We start from the raw sequence: 21,428 nt of genomic DNA on the forward strand, positions 1-21,428 counted from the left end.
CCGGGCTGGGCCGGGCCCGGGGAGGAGGCGGCGGCTCCGGGAGAAGACCATGAATCAGCGGCGACGGAGGCAGCGGTGGCAGCGGCAGCAGCAGCAGCGGCGGCGGCGGCAGCGACAGCGGCGACCGCGAGCTGGCGCTGGGAGCTCGGCGGTGGGAGCAGCTCCGAGTGCGCGCGGGTCTCCCCTAGCCCCGGGCAGCCGCGGGCTCGCAGGTTCCCGCCCCCTCGGTCCCCCCGCCCCTCGCCCCCGCCCCCTCCATCGCGGGCCGGGCCGGGCCGGGCGGGCATGGTGTGGCGGCGCCGCGGATGGCGCTGAGGCGGAGCATGGAGTGGCCGCGGCTCCGGCTCCGGCTCCGGCTCCGGCTCCGGCTCCCGCAGCTGTTGCTGGCGGGACTGGCCGCGCTCCTGTTCCCGGAGCTCCCAGCCGCAGGTAGGAGCTGGGGTCTGGGGGTGGGGGCAGCCGGGGCAGCAAAGCCGGGGACCCAGGAGGGGCTGGAGTCGGAGCAAAAGTGGGCGGGCGAGGGTCCGGCTCCCCGAGCCCGGCACTGGGTAGCCTAGGCCTGCGGGGCCGGACGTGGGGCGGCTGGAGGGGCCGAGGCGGGGGTCTCGGGGGCCATGGTGGCAGCGGAAGGCCGAGCGAGCGCTGGGGAGGGGGAGGGCGGCAGCCATGGGCATCTGGACGCCTGTGTCCCCACCCCCAACTTTCTCCGCTGGGTTGGACAGAGTAGCAGTAGGGGAATCAATCGGTCAGGGGTCTGCAGGCGGGGGACTGGGCTCTTGATTTTCCCGCCTCCTTCTCCAGGGGAACAGTTTCTTTCTTTCCTCGAGAGTCCTAGGGACCCTCACCCTCTCACAGCCTTCTTAGCCGCAGCTACCTAGTACCAAAGGGGGTACCCCCACCCCCACTCCGGACATATCTCAGGTATGTAGGATTTACAGTTGGTGGGAAACGTGATAGCCTGGTGGCCAGCCCCATGCACGAACACAACACACATTTGATCACAAGGAAACATTTGGGCACACCCTTGATAAAAACCACACTACAGTGTGGGCGAAGATACCTGGGAGAATTTTAGAGGCTTTGGACTGAGTGGTTTATCAGGTATGGGGCTAAGCCCAAAGCCTCTGCCAGTACTAGCACCAATTTAGGAGCCTCATTCTCAGATTTGCTCGAGTCACAGGGCAAGTCTGGAAGAGGGACTCTGGTTCTCAGTTCTCAAACTCTCAGACCACACCCCCCTGCACCGCGCTTGAGGGCTGTAATGGGGGTGCATTCTGTTATTTGGGGTGATGAGAACCTAGCCTCCGTGGACATCAGGGACTGCCTGAGTAGTGAGTAATTGTACTTTGCATCCCACCTTCCAGCTTTCTGGTGAAGAGAGACAGCAGAAGTGTCTTTCAGCCTTCCAGCAGAGTACCTTATACCCAGAGAGAGAGAGAGAGAGAGAGAGAGAGAGAGAGAGAGAGAGAGAGAGAGAGAGAAAGAGAGTGTGTGTGTGTGTGTGTGTGTGTGTGTGTGTGTGTGTGTGTGTGAGGGTCACACAGCAAAGGAGAAGAGAAAAAATTAGAAATAGAACTCCAAAATGTGGGGTTGGAAGAGAGGATTTGTCTTTTGAGCAGTGGAATTCTAGCACTTGAGGTTTGGGGCACTAGAGAATTGTCTGTGGAAATACAGTGTGGTGTATTGAAAAGAGCTCTGCATGTGTAGTTAGGAAGTATGTGTTCATACTAAACCAGCTGTGAAGAGATCATAGGTAGGTCACTTAATTCTGAGCCTCAGTTTCTTCATCTACAAAATGGGGATGATAGTACCTGCCTTATGAGTTGTTTTTGTTAGGATCAAATGAGATGTTTGTAAAGAGCTTTACAAACCAGGCTTTATATGTGTTGGGTTATTATTACATTTCAGCTGAGGAGAAAGGGTTTAGAGGTCAGGGATTGACCTATAATCCCAGTAGGGTTGCCTGCCCATTCTACTAAACTCACTCTTCCCTACTTCACAGGCCTTTCACACCCACTGCCTTCATACGTCCAGGTATTAATAGAATAGATGGATGCCATGTGTGTGATCTGACATGTTTCTGCAAACATGGTTATCTGCTTCTAGGAAACACTCTCCTCATCTTTTTTTCTTTCTTTTATTTGGCAAGGTGGGGTGGAGAGAGCTCTCTAACTGAGTGGGGAGTGAGTCCCTCACATAGGATTACAGAATTAAGGAGACTCAGGGATGGAACATCTTCTAAGCAGTTACCCTAGTCATTCTCAGGGCAGCTTCCAGCCACAATCTCGGTGAGAATTTCTCACCACCTTCCAGTTCTGCTACAACAATCTGGAACCTGAGTGGTGATATGCTGTTCACCATACCCACTACCTCCCCAGTTAGGAGTTGGGAGGGAAGGGGAGATGCTTAGACATCATTCTGACATGAGCCTGTCTCACCTTTCCTCCTAGGCAAGCATGGCTAGAGGCAGAAAGATGAGAATCAGCATTGCTTAGCAGATAGGACTGGTAGAGAAGGTGTTTCCAGGGAGCTGGTAGTGGGAGAAACTGCACCCAGAGAATTTGTCTTCCATCCTTTCTTCTGATGACTGGATCTATGCCACCTCCCCTCCCACATCTTTATGCCAGTTGTCCATTCTTGTCAGTGTCCGTGAGGATATGGATCCTAAGTGGTGGAACTTGGGTCCTAGAAACTGGCCTGAAATAGTCCCAGAAATGGGACCAGGGTATAGGGAGCACAGCAGTGGGCTCTGTCCCTTTCACCCTTACCCATCTGAGTTCTGCTTCCCCTTCTCTCAGGCCTGAAGCTCATTGGGGCCCCTCTGAAGCTGACAGTATCTCAGGGGCAACCAGTGAAGTTGAACTGCAGTGTGGAGGGATTAGAGGACCCTGAGATCCAGTGGGTCAAGGATGGAGCTTTGGTGCAGAGTGTGGACCAAGTCTACATTCCTATCAGTGAGCAGCACTGGATTGGTTTCCTCAGGTACAGGAGAGAAAGGGGACTGAGGGCGTCAAAGAATGCTTCTTAAAGATGACATTATTTGAGTTGGGATTTAAGGGATGGGTAAGAGTAAATAGAGAAAGTTGGTCTTTTGAGATGCAGACTTTTGTGATGATTTCTTTTTGTTATAGTCTTGGGGACCAGTTCATTCCATGAAATCCCAGGGTTTTATTAGGCTTCTTTTGGGGACTTTGAGAGAAGGGACTTAAGCATCCCTTAGGATCTGGCTAGCAGAGCTGCCCTCTCCCTCTCCTACAGTGGTAAACTGAATTCCTTGTCCTCACTGCAGCCTGAAGTCAGTAGATCGATCTGATGCGGGGCGGTATTGGTGCCAAGTGGAAGATGGAGGAGAAACAGAGACATCCCAGCCAGTGTGGCTTACAGTAGAAGGTGAGGATGGGGTAGATGGAATAGCCTGGACACTCTGGCAAGAAGGGCATGACCCATGTCTGCTGGTGCCCAGAAAGCCCCTGAAAGCAAATGGGGAGGCTGCATTCTCTTCCTGCTTAGCTCGGGGATAAGCTATGTCACCCTGGTACCCCTGGCAACACATGGCCTCAGAGGGAAACAAGGTCCCTGACTTCCCAGGTCAGCATCAAGCATAGGTAGATCCCCCCAAAGCTTAGAGTGTGTTGTTCAAGCAAAGCTTTAGGGAGCATCAGGGGACCCTGTGATATGCCATGGATGAAGGCTCTCTCTGTACTTTGGGCAGCAGGCCTAATGCACCCTGTCCCTGGCTGGACGCTACCCTGACAAGCTTGTCTGGGACCAGGGGCAGAGTAGAGGAGCAGGGGGGAGGGGGAGGAGGAAGATTTGCAGCTGCACGAGCTCAGTTCTGCTCAGCTGAAGAAAACAAAGTGACTAAGAAGTAACAAAGGGCTTGGAACTGTAGCTGGGGCTAGGGCTGGGGCCTTCCAGCACAACCAGGCAGCAGCTCCCCCACCTCCCCGCCCCTGCAAGCCCTCCTTCCTTCTCCCTTATTCTTCTAGAAACTTTGATATAGCAATGCTCCAGAGAGGGCGTGATGTTTGTCAAGGATGCCTTCTGTGCATGGGGAGGGGAGGAAAGGAGGAATGCATGGGGGGCGCACATCTACCATGGGACCCACAGCTTTGGGGAGGAGGGCCTTCCTCCATAGCCCTGGGAACAGCAGCATCCCCTTTCCTTTGGAGATTTGTTTATATCATATTTAACCAAAAAGTTCTTGGGGAGCCTTCTGTTTTGGGGATCCCTTTATATTTATGATACAAGTGTTAGTATGTTTATGGAGGTGGCAAAAATCAGCTTCTGCCCACTCCCGTTTCTGCCTAGGTGTGCCTTATTTCACTGTGGAGCCAGAGGATCTCACAGTGCCCCCTAATGCTCCTTTCCAACTGTCTTGTGAAGCGGTGGGGCCCCCCGAACCTGTGACCATCTTCTGGTGGAGGGGGGGCACGAGGGTTGGAGGACCAGCCCTTTCTCCCTCCATTTTGAATGTTACAGGTGAGCTCACTCTCTGGAAGGGAGGAGAGAGGGCCAGACTTCTCTGGGAGTAAGCCTGCCCCTGACTGTGACTTGGGAGGTTGACAGGAGAGGGGTAGTTGGCAGAGAAGCCCTCCTTCTAAATTGTGTCTCTGAGTTTCTCCTGGATAAGTGGTCCCAAGCTTCCTGACCCTTGTGTCTTTTCTTGCTGTGCGAGCTTTGGTTGCAGAAACGTTGATTCATGAAGTGTGTTTTTCTGGGCAGAATGCACCTATTTGTGGTAGCTCACACTGTGCAAGCAGAGGTAGGGCCCCTTGTTGACAATGGGGACAAAGCAGGCACAATCATCCCTGAGAAGAGGAATAGGGGGACTTGTTGCAGCCCCACCCCCCAAGGAAGGAATCAGGAGTCAGCCCATGTTCGAGTAGGAGGAAAGTCTGGCAGAAGGGGAGAAGCCATACGGTAGCTTTTTTACCCTGATCAGTTTCTTCATCTGATCAATCCCTTTTCCCCTAAAAAGCCCTATTCCCATATAAAGACATGGTAGTAGATAGAGTGCTGGACCGGACTTGGGTTTGAACCCTGCCTCAGATAGTTTACTGGCTGTGTAACCTTAGGCAAGTCACTTAAACCTGTCTATTCCTCAGTTTCCTCATCAACAAAATGGTCAATTTTGAGGCTTCTAGGAGACAATGTATATTTTTTACATCGTAAACTCTTAATGTGCTGTTTAAATATGAGCTGTTATTATTATTGTACCCTGATGCATCTGCATACACATAACTGCATTTGTGAAACACCTTTTCGTGAACAAGATTTACATTTTCTCATTGAATTTTGAGTGGGGGATGGGAGGAAGAGGATGGAGACCAACCTCAGAGTGAGTTTGGCAGGAAGTGGGAACAGGTTTTACCTGGGTCAAATTTCACAAGTCTCCAAACTGCTGAGGGTCTTGAGAAGAAAGCAAGAAGTGGGAGGGCTGCGGGTCCTAGTGGATGGGAGTTGAGGAGAAGAGACCATTGTCAGCCATGGGTAATGCTGGGCTGACAGGTGGGAAGTGCCTGGCTTTCCAAGATGAGACCAGTGATGGAGGTAAGGAGTAGGGCCACAAGTATTGGCATAGATGGTCATTAAGGGAGGAAATCCAGGCTCTCCTCAGGTTTTCTTTGATTAGAAGCTGAAAGAGAAGCCTTCAGTCTAGAAGCATGCATTGCATAGTTGTTCCTAATACCTGCAGATCATATTAGGCACCATCGTGGGATACAAAAGACCTTGAAGACATAGTCCCTTCACCCAAGGAGTTTGCTGTCTTTTTGGGGACACATAATAAAGAGATTCAGAGTACAATCGCTAAGCCTAGAATATGGGAAGATAGATTAAATACTGAAGACCGGGTGGGATTGACAGTGAGGAGGAAATTTAGCATCTCTTTCCTGTAGATTGAAGGACTTCTGGGGCCATTCTTACTCCTTGTCATTTGACCCTCAGGATTTGAATTATCCCCTCCCCTCATCTTCTCACCAATTCTGTAAACTCACACATCACCTATTCCGAGGCTCAGTGGTCACCTTTAGGCTGACCAGGGTTTTCTGTGTGGCTCCCAGGGGTGACCCAGAGCACTGTGTTCTCCTGTGAAGCCCATAACCTGAAAGGTTTGGCCTCTTCCCGCCCAGCCACAGTCTATCTTCAAGGTAAGAAACTCGTGTGTGTGTGTGTGTGTGTGTGTGTGTGTGTGTGTGTGGTGTGTGTGTGTGTGTGTGTGTGTGTACAGGGGTGGGGGTGGGAGCTCCTAGCCAATCTGTCTGCAGAGAAGGAGGGGAATGGGGTGGAGTGAAAGATTATAATTGCATAGAAGAAGCTTTACCTCTTGGCCTCAAGCTCTTCTCACTCCTGAGAGCCTTCTTGGCTGAGGCCTCTGGGAGGAGGGGCTACTACTTGGCATATGTCCCCAGCCCCTGTAGTGGGAGCACCTGAGGCACAGCCATAGCTGAGATGAGAATAGAAACCTGACGTCACAGAGCAGATTCCCCATCACGAAGCTGCTTCCCTGGGAGAGAGGAACAGCTGGAGCTGGTCAGGACTCAGGCTTGGCCTCTGCCTCTTTCATCCCTTTCAGAGGGAAGAATGGTGGTAGTGGAGGCTGCTCAGGTTGGTGATCAGTGGGGTGTTGTTGGATTTGACTTTGCCTCTAAAAGGAGGGATATGAAAAATGGGCTCTTTGAGAGAGAGAGAGAGAGAAAGAGAGAGAGTGTGTGTATGTGTGTGTATGTGTGTTTGAAAGAGATACCTATACATGGCAAAGCCAGACTGCTGCTGGAACAGATGTGTCATTTACATTTGTAGAGTCTGAGCTTCTCCCTTCCCTGCCCCCACATCACTGGCCTTGGTCGGGCAGGCTTCTGGTTGCAGAAACTACATCACAGAGATGGCCTCATGCTCTATTCCAGGCTCTGTTCCAGGCATGGCAGCTATTCTGTATTTCCTGCTATGACAGAGAGACACAGAGAGAGACCTGTACTCATATGGGCTCCTTCTGAGCTCTAGCAGAGCCCCCAATGTGTTAGGTGCTAAATAACTCATGCATTGGTTGAAATGCTCATCAGTTGTGGGAAGGGGAAGGAAGATTCCTTAAGATTTAACTAAAGGAAGCATTAGCTTGAGGCTTAAAACCTTGGTTATTTTTCCTTCTTGTCTCCTAACCCTCCTGCCCCATGTTCTCTTTTTTAAGCTCCCTGACTTTGTGGCTTCCAGTCTCTTCTTTCTTGGAGGGAGGGAGGGATGGGAAAAGAGAGAGCCCTCTAGAGCAGTCACTATGATTAGAGGCATATGCTTATGGGGGTTTGAGGAGCCCTTTCAGTCTTAAGATATTCCAATGAGGGGGGCGCAGCTCACAAGGAGTCTAAGGAAGCATCTGGGGACTATAACCCACAGTAAAAGGATGAGAGGCAAAGAAGTTAAGAGACATTAAAAAAAAATAATAAACCTCTCAGACCACCACAGGTTGACTCCAGATCTCCCTCCCTCTCTTGCAGCACTTCCAGCAGCACCCTCCAATGTAACAGTGACCCGGCTATCTAGCAACAATGCCAGTGTGGCCTGGATTCCTGGCTCTGACGGCCGAGCTCTGCTCCACTCCTGCACAGTCCAGGTATAGTTCTGGGAGGGCCTTGTCTGGGGAAAGCTGAAGGTGGAGATTACAGGACTGCCCTGTTCCATCTGTCAGACTAGCACCTGGTCGATGATGAGTCATGGTCTTGTGACCAGTCCTCTCTAGGCTGGAGTTCCATATCATAGCAGGACCCAGATAGGTGGCCAGGGTACATTCTCTCGTCAGAGTTTGCTTTGTGTATTCACAGGGGCTCCAGCAGAGCTCCCTGTGCTGGGGAAGGGAGGGAAGATCCCTCAAGGAAACGGCTCAGGCCTTAAACCTTGCCTGTTTCTCCTTGTCTCCTACTCCTCTTGAGCTCCCTGACTCTGTGGCTTCCAAACCCTTCTGTCTCCAATTTCTGTGCAGGTAACGGAGGCCCCAGGAGGCTGGGAGGTCCTGGCCGTCGTGGTTCCAGTGCCACCTTTCAGTTGTCTGCTTCGGGGCCTAGAACCTGCCACCAACTACAGCCTACGGGTTCGATGCACCAATGCCTTGGGGCCTTCCCCATATGCAGACTGGGTACCCTTCCAGACCCAGGGTCTGGGTAAGAGGACTTGAAGTGGCACGGGCTTGAGACAGCCAGCATCTCAATTGTGGAAGTCTGTCCAGAGAGAGGAGTGTGACCTTGGGCAAGTCACAACTCCTACACTTTATTTGCCTCATCTATAAAATTGAGGGTTTGGACTGAAGTCCCTATCAGCTCAAAAATTCCAGTGAAAGGATGATGACATACCTTGGTGACCTATATTGTCTTTCTTTTACCCCGTCTTCCCAAAGAGTGTATAGGCTATCAGGATACAGTTTCCCTGTCTTCCTTCAGAGCAGAGTGTAGCTAGAACCTAGAATACTGGGAATTGAGACCAGGGAATATGGGCAAAGATTAGGCCAGAAGATCAGACCCTCACCCTCTCCACTTTCACCACCTCCATCCTCACTCCAGACAGTAGGCACTCAATGCTATTTGTTTTCTGGAAACTCAGTAGGTAGGATCTTCATAAGGAAAGGGGTAGGGAGGCTGTGGTGGAGATATAAGGTCTGAGTGATGCCTTGATTATTTCTCTTTTGTGTCCAGCCCCATCCAGTGCCCCTCAGAACCTCCATGCCATCCGAACAGACTATGGTCTGATCTTGGAGTGGGAAGAAGTCATTCCTGAGGGCTCTAGTGAGGGCCCTCTGGGGCCCTATAGAGTATCCTGGGTTCAAGAAAATGGGACTCAGGTAAGGGTTGAAGAACCCCTAAACCACTCTCTTCCTGGTCTCCTTGGCTCTCCCTCTCCCCCTGTGCCAGGAACTGGCCAAAAAGATGGGCTCCCTATTTCCAAGTCCATTTGGGACTAAGTGCTGCTTTGACCGTGACCCTCTACCCTCAGCCCAGAAGGGGATCTTCTCAGAAATCACCAGGTCGTTTCTCAAGCTTGCACCTCCCTAGGATTCTACCACTGTTGCCACTTTGTATACAAAGCAGGCCGCACATTCCTGCATGGACTGGGGGAGGATACAGACAGTGCTATGCCTCCCTCCCCCAGTCCTTGGTTCCTTTGTCCCCATCCCCCACCTTTACAACTGAGATGAAATGTTTGTGTTGGTGGAAAGGCTACCCAAACCCTTGAAGTCAGGAATGTGACTGACTCCCTGTAAGTTGTGAGATTGACCCACCCTAACTCTCAGCCTCTAGCTCAGCCATCATTCTGCTTGCCTTAGCTCTGTGGTTACTTCCTCAAGTTCTGTTTTGGGGTGGGGTCTTTTCCGGGCTGCAGGGTGAGCTGACTGTTGTAGGGACTAGAGCCAACCTGACCGGCTGGGATCCCCTGAAGGACTTGACAGCCAGAGTGTGTGTCTCCAATGAAATTGGCTGTGGTCCTTGGAGCCAGCCTCTGCTTGTCTCCTATCGGGACCATGCTGGTGAGACAGAAAGGGGAGCAGGGGATCTGTCTGATTGAACTACTTGGTTTCCTGTGGGAGGGTTTGGTAGGAGCCTGGTTCCCATTTTCTTCTGTATGTGGCAGGCTCAGAGACTTAGATCCAAGCAAACAAGGTCAGGGCCAGAGATTAATGAGCCATGGGAGATCACTTTGGAAGTTTCCTATGCTCCTTTAAACCTGGGTTTCTTAACCTGAAGTCAGTTTTGTCATAACTGTATTTCAATATAATTGGTTTATTTTGTAATTCTACATATTTAGTACATTAAAAACATTACTATGAAAATGAGTCCATAGGTTTTAGGACTGCCAAAGGGTTCCAGGACAACAAAACAGTTAAGAGCCTGTGTTTTAAACTTTGTCTTCTGGGGTCTTTTTTCCTTATTTGGCACCTTCTTATTCTGATTTTTGAAGATAAGCCTGAGCAAGTCAGATAACTTCCCTGGGAGTGTTCTGAGAGGCTTCTCTACTGGCCATCTGTATTAGGCACCCTTCCGCTTTTTCCTCTAGGCCAGCAGGGTCCCCCTCACAGTCGCACATCTTGGGTACCTGTGGTCTTGGGCATTCTGACAGCACTTGTGACAGCTGCTGCCCTGGCCTTAATCCTGTTACGCAAGAGAAGGAAGGAAACACGGTTTGGGTAGGTATGGGTCTGGAGTGGTGTCTGGAGACATGGAATTGCTCCCCCCCCCAATAAGTAAAAGTACTCAGTAGTCTGAACCCCAGTTCCCTCCCTCTCTCCCATTTGACCCCTTCCTTACATCCTGTATCCTACCAGGCAAGCATTTGACAGTGTCATGGCCCGTGGGGAGCCCGCCGTTCATTTCCGTGCTGCTAGATCCTTTAATAGGGAAGGCCCAGAACGAATTGAGGCCACACGTGAGTCACCTGTCAGTGGGGTTCCACGAGGGCTTCCTTGCTAGACTCTTGTGTTGTTTCTCGTGAACTCCTGTACCTCATTTGACTTTGGGATGAGTCAGTCACTGTGCTTGGGGTGGGGGAGTTATACAGGAGTATGGGGTGGGGTCCTAGTCACTACTCAACTTCCCAGGGGGTTTTAACTGCCTTTTCCTCCTTTCCAGTGGATAGCCTGGGTATCAGCGATGAACTGAAAGATAAACTGGAGGATGTGCTGATCCCGGAGCAGCGATTCACCTTGGGCCGGATGTTGGGCAAAGGTCAGGTAGCCGACTGTCTTCAGGGAGGGTGAAACCTTTTACCGAAGGGAGATGGCAGTGTGTCTGAGCATTACATGCCTGGGATTTGGAGGATTGCTACAGTTGGGATTGCCTGGGACAGGACAAAGAAGGGTGCTGTCATGGGTCATGGGGACTTGGCAGGAAAAACCCTAAATTTTAGGAGACTTAGTGATGGCTAGGGAGGATGACGTGGAGTCTGTGCTGACTTGGGTGATTGGGCTACCCATTTCTACTTGTAGCAAGTTGTAGGATTCTATGACCCTTTGATACTAAGTTAGCTTCCATAGTCTGTGACACTCAGATGACTCCTGGAGCCCTGCCACACGCCTTAGGGAACTCTCTAGCAGGAGACAGGAGAGTCGAACTGGCTGGTAAGCTCAGCTGCCTGTCATAGGGGAAGAGCTTGGGAGCAGAAGCTAGAATCATCTCACACTTACCTGGCTTCATCCCTAGGGGAGTTTGGCTCAGTGAGGGAAGCCCAGCTGAAGCAGGACGATGGCTCCTTTGAGAAAGTAGCAGTGAAAATGCTGAAAGGTGAGTGGGGTACAATGCTGAAGGATTTGGCTTCCAGCCTTGGGAGGGAGTGGTAGAGGCAGCTGTAGAGCCCCGAGCCAAGCCCATCTCTGTGAACAAGGCAGGAGCCCCTTTGGCAGCTCTGGAACACTGGAGGGCAAGCTCAGGAAGTTAGCATTGGCTCTAAGGTCCTCTTCTGCACGCACATTCCTGAATATCACTTCTTCCTTGTGTCTGACTCTTCTACTACCTGTGATTCTGGCAACTACTCAGCTCCCTAGTCCTGGCCTGAACACCTCCAGCAAAGCCGTGTCCTGTAGTGGACCAGGACCCCTGGGGAGACTCAGTGGGTGGATGACTTAAAGGGAGGGGCCTGCCCCATTTGGGAGGCGCTTCTCACCTCTTGTTTCCCTTTCCTTTTCCTAGCGGACATCATCAACTCCAGTGACATTGAAGAGTTCCTCCGAGAGGCTGCTTGCATGAAAGAATTTGACCACCCACACGTGGCCAAACTTGTTGGTGAGATGGTCTCTAATGGAGTCTGGTACAGAGGAGAGGATAACCAAGGAGAAGGCAGAGAGAAGAGCACTAGTAAAAAAGGCTACAGAGAGGAGAGAATGTTAGCCATACCAAGTGGATGACCAGGAATGAGACTGGGGAGTAGAGCACCCTAGTTGAAGAATCTGCTTAGAAGTGTTCTCTGGCTTCAGAGAGTACAAAGAACACTCATTGTAGAATCAGAGGACCTGGGTTCAAATCCCACCTCTGCCACTATCTGTATGACCTTGAGCAAAGTTAGTAAGTAAAGACATGAAACCCTTCTGATTTCTTCATCTGTAAGATGAGGGAGTTCGACTGGATGGCCTCTAATAGTCCTACTATCTTGAAATCTGTGATCCTAAAAGCAGCCCCCAGAATCTACACAAAGAAAGTCAATTTTTTTTTTAAGGCAGTTGGGGTTAAGTGACTTGCCCAGAGTCACACAGTTAGTAAGTGTCAAGTGTTTGGTCTGAGGCCAGATTTGAACTCAGGTCCTCCTGACTCCAGGGCCAGTGCTCTTCGCCATCTAGCTGCCCCAAAGAAAGTCAAATTTTCCATGAGGGATAGTGGTACCATGTATAGGGGGAGGTCATTATAAGGAACCCTGAGGTCTGGTTTTTTGGTTCCTTCTCCTGGGATAGTACCAGGGAATTAGGTAGTTACCAAGAAGGGCCTAGACATTGATTGATTAAAGGACCTTTGAACTGCCAAAAAGGGAGTCTTCCAGGTGACTGATACCCCTCATTCACTGGGGCAAATTAACCATAAATTAGAGAAGTCTGAGAGAATGCTGTATCCTGAGACCAGGAAAGGATAGGAAACTTATTATGCGACAGGAAAGTGATTAGGGACACAGCATACTCCCGGTTTCTGGCCTAATCACACAAACCCTTTGGTCAGAGTTTTCCTTTTTTTTCTGAAAAACTAACCCCTTACCTTTCTCCACCTTTCTTTTCACCCCCAGGGGTGAGCCTTCGAAGCCGTGCCAAGGGCCGCTTGCCTATCCCCATGGTGATTCTGCCCTTCATGAAGCATGGGGACCTACATGCTTTCCTGCTTGCCTCCCGAATAGGAGAAAACCCTTTTGTGAGTGTTTGCGCCGGAGGCATGTGTGTGTAGGCTGGAGGAACATGGGAGAAAGAGCATTTGGGAGAGGAAGGACTTGGTAGACAAGACTGGGAGGGATGAGGGGGAGTTGGGACTTGGTTGCAAGAGATGAATCGGGGACAGGAAACTTTTCAGAAGCTTCTCAGGAGAATTCAAGAGGAGAAGGAGGAATGGTCTGTTCTCAGCTATAAGCCTAAACCTAGCCAGGATATTCCCTTTTAGGCCTAAGGAAGCCCTCAGGGTATTCTAGGCTGAGAAGGTATGTCATTCTAGAAAGAGACTTGTTTTCTTTCTTTCTTTTTTTAATTAAAAAGCTTTTTTACCCCCTTTCCATCCCCTCCTTTCACTAAAGAAAAACAGCTCTTGTAATAAATAGACATAGTCAAGAAAAAGAAATTTTCACATTAGTCATGTTCAAAAATGAGTATTCTGCATATTTAATCCATTTCCTTTCAGTCAAGAAGTGGGTATCATCAGTCCTCTGAAGTCATGGTTGGCCGTTGTATTTATCAGAGTTCTTAAGTCTTTCAAAACTGTTCCATTTTATTTTTATTGTATACAGTATGTATATAGTATATACATCATATATAGCATGTTCTCCTAGTTCAGCTCACTTCACTTTACATTAGCTCTTATACAAGTTTCTCTGAAATGACTTTCTTCTCTTTCTTCATGTTTATGTTATATATTATATTATATATTTATATTATATATCATAATAATATTACTTTATAGCATAATAATATTACTTTATATTCACATACCATAATTTGTTAAGCCATTCCCCAGTCAATGGTCACCCCCTTAGTCTTCACCACAAAAAGAGCTCCCATGAATATATTTGTACATATAGGACCTTTTTCTTCTTTATTTGCTCTCTTTAGGGTATAGATCTAATAGATGTATAATTTGAAGGACATGAAGAAGAGTTTAATAGTTCCCAATTGCTTTCCAGAATGGTTGAACTAATTCATATTTTCTCCCTCCAAGTTTCTTTCTCAGTTTTGCCAAAAGCTCACCTTGGTAAAAGCCCTTCAACCCTTTCCCCCTCCCTCAGATTTGTTGACACTGGAAACCCTTTGATCAGGGGGCTCTCCATAATGTCCGTTCAGCTGTTTGTGGCAGGGCCCAGGACTGAGCTCGCTTGTTTCCTCCTGGCCAGAACCTGCCCTTGCAGACACTGATCCGATTCATGGTGGACATTGCCAGTGGCATGGAGTACCTGAGTTCCCAGAATTTCATCCACAGGGACTTGGCTGCTCGGAATTGCATGTGAGTGAGCTGCCAGTGGACCCGAGGGAGTGGGAGTGGAAATCATAGAGAAAAAGCAGGAGAGAGCTGTCCAGTAGCCCTTTGATTAAGAAATGAATTGCTGTTCAAACTAAAAGGAAGATGGCAGGGGCTGGGATAACTGCCATCAGTCCCAGCCTGGCTATTGTGTCCGCAGTTGTGCCCATTTCAGGTCAACAAGAGCCTGGTGCCTAAAAGCCAGCTCAGAGAGTCTCTAGGGAGGAAAGGGGCAGGGTCAGCCCACTGATTTCATGTACTTCACTCTCTTTACAGGCTAGCTGAGGACATGACTGTGTGTGTGGCTGACTTTGGGCTATCTCGGAAGATATACAGTGGTGATTATTACCGGCAGGGCTGTGCCTCCAAATTGCCCGTCAAATGGCTAGCCCTGGAAAGCTTGGCTGATAACCTGTACACAGTGCATAGTGATGCGGTGAGTAGAAGGAGTTGGGTGGTTTGGATCAGGGGGACTGCAGAGTAGAATTAAGGCAAGGCCAGGACTACTTACCCTTACAGTCCCTTAGAATTGGGACTGGTCGCCCTCACAGGAATTATCCTGTCCATTGGTGGCCCTGTCCTTAGGTAGCAGGATTTATCTGCCTCTGGACCTGGCTTTGACAACTTTTTTGACCTTGGTTTTGTCCTAGTGGGCATTTGGTGTGACCATGTGGGAGATAATGACTCGGGGACAAACACCTTATGCCGGTATTGAAAATGCTGAGATTTACAACTACCTCATCAGTGGGAACCGTCTGAAGCAGCCACCTGAATGTCTCGAGGAAGTGTGAGTGCTCTCCAGAAAGTTAGATAGGAACTGCAGGGGGAGGGAAGACCCTTGGAGGGCAGGAGAGCCAGGCTAGGCTTTTGGGTGGATTGGTGATTGTGTATAATTAGGGCTACTGACAGAGATCCCTGGCTACCCTTTCCCTGAGTGATGACTTCTGCTGAGGGATGGGGACTTCAGGGGCCATCTAGTGCAACCTCTTCATTTTACAGTTGGAGAAACTAAGGCCCAGGGAGATTGTGACTTGCCCAAGGTAACACAGGTCCTCTGATTCAAATCCAGCATTCCTACCATTTCTCCAAAGAGCCTGAGTTGGATTTCTGTCCTTCAGTGTCTCTCTACTCTTCTTACTCTCTTTCTGTCTCTTTCTCTCCTCCTCTCCCTCTGGAAATGATTTTCTGATTTCTTAACAATTTTGTGAAGTCTCTGATTCTGTATCTCTGTGTCTCTCTCCTCTCCTTTTCCCTCTGGAAATGATTTTTTAATTCTTTAACAATTTCATGAAGTCTGTCTCATCTCTGCCTCTCTCTCTCTCTCTCTCTCTCTCTCTCTCTCTCTCTCTCTCTCTCTCTCTCTCTCTCTCTCTCTCTCTCTCTCTCTCCTCTCCCTCTAGAAATAATTTTCTCATTTTTTAACAGTTTAATGAAAAAAATCACGTTCTTCCTGTCTAGTGCCTTCCTGTTTCCTCTGTCTCTCCTGTTCCACCATTTTCTCACTTTACCCCCTCCTTATTATACCTTCTCCAGCTTTCCCAGGAATAAACAAGAAATCTATCCCCTCCTAATCCCAGAGGCAGAAACCAGAGAGATTCTATAAGGAACAGCCGTGGTTTCTCCCTCCTCCCCCAGGGCCAGGCTAGTTAGAGCTGTTACTGCTGGTATTTAGAAAGAAAGGGGAAAAAAACAAAGACACCTCCCCTAGATTAAGAGTTCTTTCCTACTCAGAATGAGTGGGTGGGGGAAGAGAAACGATGAAATGCCTATAGGAGTCTTTTTACCACTCAAAAGACTGGAGCTACAGCTGCCAGTGGGGGTCTCTGCTTCCCTCCCTATACCATTCTGCCATAATCCTTGTCTTTCCAAAGAGGGGGCTGATTGTTGGGGGAAGAATGGTTTCTTCAGAACCCCCACTGATTGCTGGTGAAGGGTCCTAGAGGCTGGAAGAGGCTTGAGATTGGAAAACGGGAGTCCTAGAGAGAAATGACCAGCCTCCTTTCATTCTGGAAGGACTTCAGCATCCAGAATGGGGAGTGGTGGGGGAAGCAGGGAGGCTGTGCAGTCTAAGGCTCTTCCTTTGGTAGGGCTGAGTTGGCAGATTCCTCCTTGTGTTAGTAAGCAGAGTATATACGATGTGGGGGAGAGGAAGAAGAGGCTGTACTGATGTAAAATCAGTGTCACTCTGAAGCTCTTTCTGTAGTGACTGGAATCCTCCACCCTTACCAGAGCCAGGCTTTTTCTGGGTTTGCATGGAAGCTGGAGCTGTTCCTGGCATGAGAGAGAAGGAAGGCAGGATGAAGTCCACAGTGGTTTTAGGGAAGCGACAAATTCCTTCCACAGGTGAATAGTTTTAGTAGTTCCACCTTCATCTGTGACAGAAACAATTCAAGTGTATGCCAGCTTTCTGCCAACTGAACCATTCTGGTTTTAGGCCTAGGAAACAGAGCTCAGCAGGGGAAGGATGGGCAGAAAATGAAGACTCACCTGAGGCTCATTTGGAGTGACCACGGAGAAGGATTAGAGGGAGTGGAGAAGAGAAAACCCTCATTTTGAGATTCCATCTTTTTTTTTTTTAATTGCTTTTTGGTGAGGCAATCAGAGTTAAGTGACTTGTCAAGGTCACACAGCTAGTAAGTGTCAGTTGTCTGAGACTGGATTTGAACTCAGGTCCTTCTGACTCCAAGGCCAGAGCTCTAGTCACTGTGCCACCTAGCTTCCCTTGAGATTCCATCTTAACAGACACAGAGAGTAAACGTGACACTTTCTGGAGATAGGAGGATCCTGGGTTCAAATCTTAGATCTGGCATTCACTAGCTGCTTTCTAAGCCTCCGTAAACATTTATTAAGCACCCACTGTGTGCCAGGCACCGAGCTAAGCACTGGGGATACTGAAAGAAGCAAAGGACAAGAAGCTCACAGTCTAATGGGGGAAGACAAGCAAACAAATATGTATGAGCAAGCTTTATTCAGGATGAATAGGTTGTAATTAACAGAAGGAAGGCACTTGAATTAAGAGGGGTTAGGGAAGGCTTCCTGTAGGAGGCAGAAATTTATTTGGGACTTAAAGGAAGCCAGGGAGGTCACCAATTGGAGCAGAGCTGGGAGAGCATTCCGGACATGGGGGACAGGTAGAGAAAATGCCTGGAGCTGAGAGATGATGTGTCTTGTTTGTGGAACAACCAGAGGGCCATGTATGTAAAGTGTATTGCAAACCTTAAAGGATGGGGGAGTGGGTCTGTGATTTCACTGGTATAGGGAACCCCTCAGGTTAGAAAATTCCCTTTACCAATTCAGATTGGCAACTTCCCTGAAATTTACAGACTTAGGGAGTTGCCTAGAGCACTGATATATTAAGTGACTTGCCCAGAGCCACACAACCAGAATGTGTCAGAGGTAGCTGGGATTTGAACTCAGGTTTTCCTGACTCCAAGGCTTACTTCTTTACTCACTATCCCATGCTGCAAACCTTAAAATGTTACATAAATATCAACTTATTATTATATAGGCCTCCACAGTTGAAGAAGAACCAAAGACTTCTTCAACTATTAATAGGCTTTTGGTCCCTGGCTCAGCTTCTTCCTGATCAGTGGTTGGTGCTACCAGGGGAGGGATGAAGGGAGCTGGCTTTCAGCCAATGCATCACAGTGGACGGATGCCAGTTGGCTTAGTCAACCTTGAGACTGTGTTCTGGCCAAAGCCCTGTGCTTATGGATTTAGGCCTTTCCCACGACCTGCTGTGGGGTGGACATGATGAACTTTCCTCTCCGCCTGTTCACTTTGCGGGGCTCTAGGAGTAGTCGTGGGTGAAGGGGCTTGGCACAGTGGTATGTAGGTATAATAATTCCCAGGTTCTAGGAATTTTTGTCATGGGGATAGGCAAGAATGTCAGCGAGTTGACTCTGAGCATCCCAGGCTTCATTCTCTTTCTTGGGGTAGGACTTTTCCAGCCCCTGGGGGGTTTTATTTTAGACTATAATTGGACACCACCTTTTGGGCTGCTAGCCTAGCATGTTGAAATGGTAGACACTTAACACTAGGCATACCTGTTGAATTGAATTGCAGGACAGACCTTAGTAGATAAGGTTTGAGGTCAGGCCCTCTCCAGGAATTCTGAGGACCACAGCCTTGATATTGCCTCTGCTTGGAAGGGAGGATAGAGATCCTTCTTTTTTTTACCCTCCTTCTTCAGCAGCCTCTCTTATCTTTTTTTCACAGATATGAGCTCATGTACCACTGCTGGTGCTCAGATCCCAAGCAGCGCCCTAGTTTCACAACACTTCGGATGGAGCTAGAGGAGATCCTGGGCCGAATGTCTGTTCTCTCTGCCAGTCGGGATCCTCTCTACATCAACATCGAGAGGGCTGAGGAGCAAGCAGAAGGGGGTGGCCAGCTGGGTGGGGACCAGACTATCAGTGGGGATGGAGATAGGAACGGTAATGATACAGGACCAGTAGGTGGTGTTCCCAGTGACTATCGGTATATCCTTAGCCCTGGAGGGCAAGCTGAGCAGTCTGGAGAAGAGCAGCAGTCAGAGGGGGCCTGTGGGGAGGCCCAGAGGCGGATGCTACTCTAGCAGGAGCTGTTGGCACATAGAGGCTGTTAGCCTAACAAATGGATTGGCATCCTTTGGGGGGGTAAGGGGAAGTGTCTGGCTGGCTTGGCTGGCTAGGCTGGCCAGCAAAGCCCCATCCCCCCTTGATCTTAGCCCAGTCAGAAGTGTGGGGGCTCCTGTGGTAGTCCCTCCCAAACTGTGTTGGGGACTGGGCTTTGGAAGCCTGATATGACCAAATCACCCAATCCCAGTTCTTCCTCCAATCACTCTGGGTTCAGCCAGCCTGGCACAGGCTCGTGACTATTTCATTCGGGTGGGGGGAGGGGGGGAGGTAAGGCAGGCCTAGTTGTCTGGACACTGGCAGCTGGTACTCTGTGGTTACATTCCCATGGTTACGATGGGTGGGGGCCAGGAAGGAGAGGAGATAAGTGGCACTATTCACCCCTTCCCTCCCCAGTGGGCTAACCCTGCTGCTTTAGTGCATGTGCTGAGCCACCCCCTACCTGGGGAGGCAGCTCTGCCCACACCACTGGTTTTTAATTCTCTAGGCCTGGCTTCTTCAAGGTACATAGAGATGGATTTACATTACACTCATGCAGGTATGAGTTGGTAGAGAGGTTGGTAGGGCCAACCCCTCTCACCCTATAGGTGGGATTGAATGTCGGTATACTCAGGTCTGAATAACCCTTTGTCAGCAGGACCGTGGGGCTACCCTGCCAATGGCCCATCCCTGTTGGGTGCTGCACACTCCCTAGGTCACACCTATGCAGAAAGCTAGAGTACATCAGGCTGCCAGGTGCCCTTCCCTTGAAAAGAAGGGGAGCGATGGGGCCTGAGGAAGGATTGGTGGGACCAGATGTGTCTGGTCCTATAAGGGATGGCATCCTCTTTCCACTAGTGAGGGAAGCACCCTCCACTGTCTGTTTGGAGCATGCTACAAGAATCCTAATCCCACTAACAAAGGCAGCTGTGTCTAAGCCCAGAGGGTTTTCTGGTCCCCTTCTTCCTTCCCTGCTGAGTCCCTCTATCCTGACTTTGCCTTTAACAGAAGCTTTCTCTTTTTGCCGGCTCCTATTCAGAGCTACTGAAGTGGGAGGAATTGAGGCCATGGGGCTGGTTTTGAGGGAAGGGGTTAGTATTGATTGCTACCATTTCCATGGCAGAGACAGCTGTGGGGGAAATGGGGGTGACAGTAGTCTGCCTTGGGGAGGGTGTTTCCAGGCTGTTAGATGCCATTTAAACACAGAAATAAAAACAAACCTCAGAATAGCCATTTGGAAATAGTCATTTCTTCTTTAGCTTTCAATCAGGCACTCTCCTTTGTTGGTTTGGAGGGGGGTAGGGAGAAAAGTTAGAGGGCTGTGATACTGATTTCTCGCCTTTCCTCCCCAAGGCTGCAGAGAATTGTCTTGGGCATGTGGAATGGAGCATGTAAGTATATAGGGAGACTTAACTGGTTGTTAAAAGCCTGTGCTTTCCTACCCAGTCTCTCTGCCTTTAAAAGTAGCTCAGGAGAAACAAAAGGGATTGTGTGTAGGGCAGGGAGTTCACTTGGGAAATAGGTTGTAGCTGATGCCATCAAAGAAGTAGAATGGGGGTGGGGTGAAGAAGCAGCCCTCTTCAAAAAATTTCAGGAAAAACCTGTTGCTGCCAGAACTGGTTCTGGCTCCCACGTGGTAAGGAGATGGAGAGAAAGACACTAACTTTAATCAAGGAAACTAGAATCAAGAAAACTTGCTGGCTAGGGCAAGCCTTACCTGTAGGTGACTGATTAATTCAGTTCAGTAAACATTAAGAAACTAAGGCATGTAAAACCCTGTGCTAGGTGCTAGGAGACACAAAGTTGAGATAAACATAGGCTTCAGCTTCGTGGAATTTAGATTCTGGTAGGGTTTGCTATCTCCCATAATGTGACTCGGTGAGTGCATGGGAGACCCTAGCCCCCAAACACCTCCACTTTGAGGATCCCATGTGGTCTGGATTTCTACCATTAAAAATTCCTCCTGTGTGTTAAGGACATTGTGTCTCCCCAATTTAAATGCATCCCAGAAGAGGCGGCAATGTAGAAAACCTAATGCCTTAGCTTATCGGATCAATTTTCTTCAGGATAGTTAGCAGATGGAAGAGCTTGGGGGCAAAAAGTATTTATTAAGTGATTACTAGGTGCAAAGCACTGTACTAAAACCCATTGTAGAGAGGAAACTAGGACAGAGGAAGGGAAGGAACATGCCGTGGCCACTCAAATAAGTGAGTAGTAGAGGTCAGACTCCAATGTAGTTGAGTTTTGACTGGAAGCAAGGAAGGGGTAAGCAGCATAGACCAGGTTGCACTATTCAGAAGGGATAAGTCTAGCTGTCCACGGAGCAACCTGAGTTTCACATGATGGTATTGATTAAGTGGTGGAGTTGAGGCATTGAGAAGGGGACAGGGCAACAGTCTTTGCCCATTTGATAGGTTTGACAATCCTATCTGTTGCATTCATGTCCTAGGCCAGACCCTGGCAGACAATCTAGTCAAAAAATTTTCAAGCCCAGAATCTAGGGAGGGCAGAAAAGTTTTATAGATTTATGTAAACATCTCCTTGACTATAACGGGAGGTTTCTGGTCTGGGAATAACCTTTCACTTGACAGACTCAGGAGCAAACTTGGACTCTAGCCAAATGCTAAAGAGGTAGGAAAGCTCTTGGCTTCCTAGAAAA

General features: G+C 49.2%; 1 protein-coding gene across 1 annotated transcript; it reads left to right on the forward strand.

The window, feature by feature from the left end:
• The first annotated feature begins 237 nt into the window (after positions 1-237).
• On the forward strand, positions 238-20,002 carry TYRO3 (TYRO3 protein tyrosine kinase). The gene is made up of 19 exons (XM_021009368.2): positions 238-429; positions 2,799-2,982; positions 3,290-3,390; positions 4,312-4,482; positions 6,066-6,152; positions 7,494-7,609; positions 7,976-8,153; positions 8,682-8,827; positions 9,367-9,511; positions 10,039-10,168; positions 10,307-10,407; positions 10,611-10,706; positions 11,181-11,261; positions 11,667-11,759; positions 12,745-12,866; positions 14,050-14,159; positions 14,451-14,610; positions 14,825-14,961; positions 18,393-20,002. Exons 1-19 carry the CDS (start codon positions 306-308, stop codon positions 18,748-18,750), a joined length of 2,640 nt encoding a protein of 879 aa, XP_020865027.1. The 5' UTR covers positions 238-305; the 3' UTR covers positions 18,751-20,002.
• Positions 20,003-21,428: the final 1,426 nt, after the last annotated feature.

Source organism: Phascolarctos cinereus, unplaced genomic scaffold, assembly GCF_003287225.1.
Source record: "Phascolarctos cinereus isolate Bilbo 61053 unplaced genomic scaffold, phaCin_HiC Scaffold_3;HRSCAF=262, whole genome shotgun sequence".
NCBI classification, from domain to species: domain Eukaryota; kingdom Metazoa; phylum Chordata; class Mammalia; order Diprotodontia; family Phascolarctidae; genus Phascolarctos; species Phascolarctos cinereus.